This window comes from Primulina eburnea, chromosome 3, assembly GCF_022965805.1.
Source record: "Primulina eburnea isolate SZY01 chromosome 3, ASM2296580v1, whole genome shotgun sequence".
NCBI classification, from domain to species: domain Eukaryota; kingdom Viridiplantae; phylum Streptophyta; class Magnoliopsida; order Lamiales; family Gesneriaceae; genus Primulina; species Primulina eburnea.
In genome coordinates this window covers 48,469,958-48,478,859 of record NC_133103.1, presented here as the reverse complement: position 1 = coordinate 48,478,859, position 8,902 = coordinate 48,469,958, and the positions used below count along the sequence as shown (strand labels likewise).

Here is an 8,902-nt window from a genome sequence, read left to right as displayed (position 1 = left end):
AAAAAAAATTATGTAATATTAAGTTTGGTGGTTAAAGGGTGATTTATGTACACAAAAACTCTTGTGAGACGGTCACATGAGTCAATTTTATTAAACGGATCATCTATTTGGGTCATCCATGAAAAAATATTATTTTTTATATTAAAAGTATTACTTTTTATTGTAAATATCAGCAGAGTTGACATGTTTCATGAATAAAGATTTTGGTCGTATTGTCTAATTTCAATTTTAGTATGAGTGAGTCTCATGTGAGACCGTCTCACGGATCATAATCTGTGAAACGAGTCAACCATACCCATATTCACAATAAAAAGTAATGCTCTTATCATAAAAAGTAATATTTTTTTATGGGTGACCCAAATAAGAGATCCGTCTTACAAATACGACCCGTAAGACTGTCTCACACAAGTTTTTGCCTTTTAGTATTATGATATTTAATTTTTATTCATTTCTTCATATGAGTGCTAACATGACATCACATACGTGACCATCTACCATAATAAATGAACTTTTCTTTTGTCTCTCTAATCTATCATCTTCTTCCCTAAGTTCTGGAGTTTGGACTCACTTGAAGAAGCCCTTGCATCATTTGGTGCTCTTGTTGATTGTGATTCATCCTTCTCGATTCGTTGCTTTGTCAATTCTATATCAAACTCATATGCAGATTATCGATAAACATAACGACAACATTGAAATTCTAGCGAAATCAGTGAAGGATCCCGCAGAGGCTACATCAACGAAACGTCGTGAAACTCATTAAAATTGCAAAATAAAAAAAAAACACAAAGATTACAGACTAAGATTGAAATTCGACAACTTAAATTACCAAAATCGGATATAGCCCGTGGTCTTGCTCATTTTGCCCTGCACAGTGGAAGTAGTGTAGATTTTGTGGACGCTGTTCCAAAATGTACATGTAAAACTTGATACTTTGCCTACTTGATCAATGAAAATATATGGTTACCTTTTCAAAAAAAAAAAAAAAAGAAATAATGTAATTTACAAAGGCGATTAAATATTCTCCCTTCAATTTCAAAAATCCCCAGATTTTTTTGCGACAAATTTCATAATTTTTTATTCCACAATCTATAATCGTATTTTGTGAGACAGATATCTTATTTGGCCATCTATGAAAAAATATTACTTTTTATTGTTAATATCGGTAGAGTTGACCCGTCTCACAGATAAAGATTAGTGAGACCGTTTCACAAGAGACATAATTAAAAATATACATTACATGCGCATAAGAACATTACAAAACCTAAATTATTACATTTGTATGAACTTGGTAAATCATGAAGAATCAATCAAAGATTTGCTCATTGGCTTAATTCCAAACTTATCCAACAATATAAATAATGAAAGATAATATGCACATTTTGTGTTCATACGCATTTAAGGCAGCCTCAAACAAATTGTAGGCCTACTCGCCACATATAATAAAATCTAGGATTTTACATTTATACCCAAAAATCTTGTGCTTCACATGTCTATAAATAGGAGACATATTCACCATATATTCCATCCCAAACCAAAACAAATACATCAAAATTCGAATTCAATATGGGTTCCAAAGCACTTGTCTTTCTTGGCCTTTTTGTAGCCATGGTTCTCCTCATTTCCTCCGAGGTGGCCGCAAGAGAGATGGCTGAGACGACCACCAACGCTGTCGACGCAAGTAAGCATTGTTCAACTCGAAATGTAATGTGGGTTTCTTTGGTAAATCCTATGTTTTAGGTCGAGATTTTCGTTCGATTGACTAAAAGATCTACCGATTTATGAAGTTCAGACACTCTTAAAACAGTAATGGAAAAAAGCACGTCCATTGTATATGCTAAAGTTTCCTAAATTGGTATAAATTCGCCGTACAGGATAATTATATTATTTGTTTTAAATGGTTTTGGCCGCAGATGAAAAATTAATTATCATACTTTTCTGTTTAAGATATATTTTTGACTCAATAACTTTATATAAGGATAGTTCTATTATTCATAACTAATTTGCACTACAAATAATTATGCTGATCAATACAGCTGAGGGAACCGAGGCAACCGAAGTTGGAGATGCCAGATATGGAGGAGGAGGCGGGCGTGGCGGATATGGAGGCGGCGGCCGAGGCGGGCATGGTGGATATGGAGGAGGCGGCCGAGGTGGACGTGGTGGATATGGAGGAGGTGGACGTGGCGGTGGCGGCGGTGGACGCTGCCACCATGGATGCTGTGGCAGAGGTTCCTATGGTGGGGGTTGCAGGTGCTGCAGCTACGCGGGGCAAGCTGTGGATGCTGACTTTACTGAAGCAGAGACTCACAACTAAGCCAGCCCAAGAAACCATATATATGCAGTGTTTAATTCACAAATAATGCCGTTTGTATGTGAAGAATAATGAATAAAATTTTGCATGGATGAATTATCTTTTAATTTGTTCGTGTAAGGATGTAATGTAGTATGGACCAACATGAATATTGGACCATGCAACGTTGTACGCTGCCAAAGTGAAGACACTGTGTCGCGGTTTTATATATTTTATGTGAAATCTTTATATTCGTGTCAATATATATTTACGTACACTGATTAAATCCCAAATTATTCAAAAGAACATAAACAAAATACAAAAAGACTTCACAAATATTATGACGCTTCAATGGTATCAATGCGAGAGCTACGTCCTTTATAAGAATACACTGCTTCTGAATCATTCAATCTTACAATATCTCTTAACCTCATGCTCCCCAAAAGTGCTCAAAATTAGTAATATAATTAAGAGAATTAAGACGAATAACTTCTGTACGTGTAATGACAATCTGCGTCGGGGTTGCAATCAGAATTCACATATACTAAAGAATAAAGAATCTTAAGTTATAACAATTATACATATATATGAAATTATATTAATGTAAATATTTTATTATATGTAGTCTCTATTTTCTCAATCTTATTTCTTATAAATTACTTATTTTTCAATCTGCACCCAACAGATCCTACCTGCCAGCCTAAGAGATCAGGCTGCGAACTTACCTAAGAACAAGTTTATTATTTTCTGCTATCTGCTAATAGGTTAACTCGACCCTACCCCTGCAGGCAGTGTCCGCAAGGGTCGATCTAACGACTCGGATTTTTCCGAGTCCATTTTTTTTTTAAATGGAGGTGGGCCCGGATTACTCATGTGGAATGATCCGGCGGCAGGGTGAAACAATCCCTGCTAATATTGTCTTGATTTCAGAATAATACAATTTGATTTTTTTTTTTAAATAAGAATATAATATGATTTAGAAGTCAATTTCGGGATCATGGACTCTAGCTCATGGGTAAAACGGGCGGTCGACGGGTTGGGTTTCAGCCCGGTATTTTAATCTTACCCTATAGTAGGGATGTAGATGAATTAAGTCGTTCACAAAGCTATTTGGAATTCGACTAGTTTGTTGGGTCTCGAGCGTACGATAATAATTTATATTAGAGTTAGTCTCATGTGAGACCGTCTCACGGATCTTAATCTGTGAGACGGGTCAACCATACCCTTATTCACAATAAAAAGTAATACTTTTAACATAAAAAATTATACTTTTTCATGGATAACCCAAATAAGAGATCCGTCTCACAAATATGACCCGTGAGACCGTCTCACACAAGTTTTTGCCTTTATATTAATGTCCTATATTGAAACTCGAGTGTAAGAGAAGTGGTTGGAATGCTATAAAATAAGAAGTATATCCGCTTAAATTATCATATCTTAGTTGACATGCATTTTATCTAAGAATGATTGACGAGCTCGAAAATGATCTTATTTAACAAGCTCAAAAATAATTTTGTTTAACGCGTTCGAAAACAAGATCATTTAACGAGTTGAGCTCGAGCCACACTCGTTAAACTTGATAAATGAGCTACTAACGAGATCAAGCTATTTATAACCTTAATAATTTTAAAACGAGTCAAGCTCAAACCTATATATACATTAAACATCGAGCTCGAACTCGAACTCGAACTTAATACTATTTGGTTCGACTCGATTTGCTTCCATCCATGATGTTAGAACTAAAATAGCAGGCTTCATGTAAAAACCCAATTCAGAGTATACAATGGGCTTCTAAAATTTGTATGTTTGGTAAAAACCCGATCCGGTCGAGTACCCTGCCCTATAAACCAGTTATAGTTTTATGTGTAATAAATTAAATTTTAAAAATGTTAGTATTTATAAACTTAAAATAAAATGAGGATAACAATAGTACCGAAATGATAATATATATTTTAACAAAATATGGCCGAACAAGTTAATTAATTTGGTTGCAGCGGATCGAATTAGTGGAACCCAATTTCCAGCTTTCAGTACTGCTAGGGCCTAGGAGCAACTATCGTACTTGATCATAAAATATAAAAATATGGAATCCTTCATTCTCAGAATTGTGGAATTTTTCATGAAATATTTTACCAAATTTTACTTTTTTAAAAATAAAATTCCTCTGCGATCATCAATATCGTCGTGTGAAAGAAATATCACAAATCTTGGAATTCAATTCAAAATTGACAAAAACATGAGATAATTTCACAGATCATAATCTCTTATTTGAGTCATTCATAAAAAAATATTATTTTTTTATTATAAATATCAATATGATTGACTCGTCTCACATATAAATATTCTTGAAACCGTCTCACAAAAGACTTGCTCGTTCCAATTTGAGGGGTCTAAAATGGATGTTTATTACTTTATTTATTATATAATCTTGACACCACCCAAGCCATGCAAAGACGATTTTTTTTCTCCAAATTTATTAGAATCCGATCTCCAGACGTACCTCACACTCAACCTACGTAATCGAACAAAATCGAACCCAACAAAAAAGAAAAGAAAAGAAAATACAGAAGTTCGAGAAAAGACGAAAGAAAGAAAATCAAGAAGTGATCAACTCTGATTGATCAATTCTTTGTCGTCAGTAAGATCTAGGGGATGGATCAAAAGTGAGCACTTCCTTGGAACGCATCCACGGCTTCACCAATACCACGGCCTCGAACTCGCGGGCAACCCCGCCGCCATGAGGGGCGGCGGAGATCTTCAGATAATACTTGATCCCGGAAACCACCTGCGTCTCTGCCTCCACCACTTCCGAGAACATCAGAAGCTTTCCGCTGCTGCCATTAATACCCTTCTGCAGCATCTTTAGATTGTACTGTTCGACGCAGAATCTCCCCAGATCCTGGATCTGTTTGTTGCTGTGCACATTCTTTACTTCTCTTCGGCCTCCCACTTTTTCTCCGATGGCGTTGGCATGCATGTAAAACTGGGATGTGGTCAAGATCATGAGGAAGAAGAAGAGGAGGGCTTGTTTTGTAGTTTTTATCGCCATTTTCTTCAGTTTCTTGTGTCTTGTTGGGAAATGGTGACGGGGTTTAACGATTTATATTGAGAAGTTGTTGCTTTTTTCAAGGGAGGATGGCGCAGGGGTGGTATGGGGATACTGTTGACACGTTAAACGAGGAAAGTTGGTGTTGGCAGCAGCAGCGGGGTGCCGCGTCTCGAACAGTGAATGGGATAAATTCGGGAGTTTGCATGTTTTGTTTTGTAGTGTGTGTATATATATATATATACTAGTTACTCTGCACACGCATTATGTGTGTACAATCTTTTTTATCATTATCGATGGACTAAAGTGAAAATTGACAAATTATGGAGGGACTAAATTGATATTTGAATGATTGAAATAAAAAAAAGTAAAAATAAAAGTATATGTTGAAATAAAAAAAAACAAAAAACTAAAGTGTAATATTAGTAGCATATAAGGGTAAAACTGGGAAAAAAAAGATGGTGTCCTCTTTGGCAGTTTTTATAAAGTGCCCAGCCTTAATATAATAGTATATATATATATATATATATATATATGATCTAGGATTTCAACAATGTGAAGTCGCTTAAATACGGGCAAAATATAAAAAGAGAATATAAAAATTTAAGCGACCAAAATATAAAAAAATAATATAAAAATTTTATCGATTATATTTAACAAAATATAAACAATATGTTTTTAAACAAATGTTTCTAGTTAAAAAGAATTAGACGTTTATTAAAATTTTCAAAAGCTTCAATAATAGCCTTTACAAAAATATTTTTATCAATTTCTTTTTTAATAAATATAATCAATACATTCGAAAGAAAATATATTTCATTTTGTTGTGAAGCCTAGTTTTGACAATATATATAATTGAAAATGATCGTTTCGTAGTGGTGGTAATATTGGTAACAGAAGCACGATCACTCTAAAAACAAGATCATATATAGAAAAACCCGACATTTGTAGGATCGGCTTACTAATACAACAGGGAAGCATTCTCAAACTGGGAGAGATGATCTTTGGGATTTCCCTTTCTATCTATCGTATTCTCTTATACTGGGGAATCTGAGACTTCCATTGAGAGGGGAACATATCAGGGCGGCTTTGGAGGAGGGTCTTCCGTAGTCGCGCACTAACACTGGATCTCTTCTCGGAGTTTTCTCATCTCTTCTGTGACCTCGTTCTTATTTGGAAGAGGCTATGGGGTGGATTGCTTCCTTGTCTCTGTGCCAACACATGTTCGATAGTGGCAATGATCAACTCGGTGAGTTGTGCAACATCAAAAGAAAGAGGAAGTGGAGGAAGATTATGTAATGACCTGACACCACTCACCCGCGATCATTACTCATAGGATTTCTCCAGCCCAGACACTAGAACTTTTACCTTCTTAGGGTTCGAACCCAATACCTCCTAGACATATAGCTCTTGGCAAAGCAATCCTGGTACCAACACAGCTAGTAGCTCAATTGGTAAGAAGTCTCTTTGAATTATGTACTTATATCAGGAGGTCGTGAGTTCGAGACTTAGGGAGATACCACTCCACCAACCTGATGCAGAGAGTCTTATGAATAATGACGCATGAGAAAAGTTCGTGAGGGAAAAAAGATCCCACTGGGAATCCAAGACGGAAAAAAACCCTCAGAGGAAACTCAATTTCGGAATAGCACATGATCATTACAATAAAAGGCGTCTTTAATAATCACAATATCTTCAAGCATAAAATCAACATTCATGTGACAAAGAACTAAAAATTTAAAACTTCTCAAAAATATAATAAAATAATTATTATTATAAGAAGCTCAAGCCAAACAATGTTATTTCCTCTCGGAGATTTAAAAAAAAATACAATTTTTGGAGCTTTAAAATTATCTATTTGATAAAGTATAATCCCTTAATAAATACAAAGTGTGTATAATATACTTGATTTCTACATTTATCCTTCACTTCTTTTTTAAGTTGAAATTGAGATTTATTTTTAAAACATACATGTATTGGAAAATATAAATTTCCAATCCTTCAAATCTTTCCTTTTCTCAAGCGACTCAATAAGTTTCCAAAACTATCCATCTTTCTACAAAATTTTTTTCCATGATTTTTATTTATAAACCTATAGCAAAATAAAACTTTCGAAAATACTATTACATATTTTATATACAAAACGTGCATGTCAAATGACCAATATAAATATAAATTATATAAAACACACGTAAATCATTTATCATTTATAAATACCATAAATTTGGTATCACAATCATTTATTTGTGTTTTCAAATATTTTTTGTACATTTTCACAAAAAAAAAATTGTACAACAACAACAACAACAACAATAATAATAATAATAATAATAATGGATAAATGTGAGGAATTAAGGTAGACATATTTCCAAAATCAGCCTTATTTATTATTTTCTTGAGTTTAATTAGGGTTATTTCGAACCATCTATTTAATATTTGAAGAGGGTAGGACAAAAATATGTGATTTGCAGAAATAAATATAAATTGTACTCTGAAATAAAATTGTTGTTTAATGGGGGAAGCATATCTATCTAACCACAGATGGTCCAAAACTTCGAGTTGAGCCAATTTAATATCGAAAACTATGTAAAAGGATGACAGCAAATTGTTCATATCCTTCCTAAAATTTACGAGCCATGGCACATTTTCCCATAATATCCTAATTATATTGTTGATTATATTATTATTATTATTATTATTATTATCATTATTATTATCATTATATAGGGTATATAGTAATAATATAATATTGTTACATCACATATTAATTTTAGTTTTGCATAGAAATATTACGAGTAGATCTCTTGTGAGTCGATTTGACGAATCTTTATCTGTGAGACGGGTCAACCTTACCGATATTCACAATAAAAAGTAATGCTCTTACCATAAAAAATAATATTTTTTTATGGATGACTCAAATAAGATATCTGTCTCACAAAATACGACTCGTGAGACCATCTCACACAAGTTTTGTCAAATATTACGCGACAATATAGATCATTTTTTTTAGTGGAATATTTTATTTCAGTGAAATAACATAATTATTTCAGAAGCAATAACTTATTAATTAATTTGATTGTTGAAATCATGAGAAATTATTTGCCGAATTTACATGCCATTTTTATGATTTCTTGAACCTATTTTCCTTGTTATATCGAGTAATATTTTCCGGTTTATTAGGATTTAATGTTGTAGTAGTTCATTAAAATTGATTATGGAACCAGATTTTAGATTTAATTTCAAATTTAGAATTTTTATGTCAGATGAACTATAAAATATCGTCCGTCTATGGTAATTCCATAATATTTATTTAGATTTTGAATGCTACGGTCACAATTAATTAGCTTTTGGGTTTTGTTTAATGGAGCCTGGTCCAAAATAGAGGCCCGAGTGAGAGTCGATTCATTTGAGTCTAGCCCAAATGTTGAAGCCCAATGACAATCTACAGCCCAGATCCATTTCAATGAGCTGTCCAAATTTAAAATTTAAAATTAAAATAAAAATGTAAATTCAGTTTTCCCCAAACTCAAATCAACCTGTCCCTCTGCTCCAACGGCTACCTTTCT

General features: G+C 33.6%; 2 protein-coding genes across 2 annotated transcripts; one reads left to right on the top strand and one right to left on the bottom strand.

The window, feature by feature from the left end:
• Positions 1-1,510: 1,510 nt before the first annotated feature.
• Positions 1,511-2,539, top strand: LOC140827763 (glycine-rich protein-like). The gene is made up of 2 exons (XM_073190584.1): positions 1,511-1,678; positions 2,034-2,539. The coding sequence occupies exons 1-2, from the start codon at positions 1,564-1,566 to the stop codon at positions 2,312-2,314; spliced, it is 396 nt and encodes a 131-aa protein (XP_073046685.1). The 5' UTR covers positions 1,511-1,563; the 3' UTR covers positions 2,315-2,539.
• Positions 2,540-4,679: 2,140 nt separating this feature from the next.
• On the bottom strand, positions 4,680-5,544 carry LOC140828526 (cysteine proteinase inhibitor B-like). Its single transcript, XM_073191461.1, has one exon. The coding sequence runs from the start codon at positions 5,337-5,339 to the stop codon at positions 4,926-4,928; it is 414 nt and encodes a 137-aa protein (XP_073047562.1). The 5' UTR covers positions 5,340-5,544; the 3' UTR covers positions 4,680-4,925.
• Positions 5,545-8,902: the final 3,358 nt, after the last annotated feature.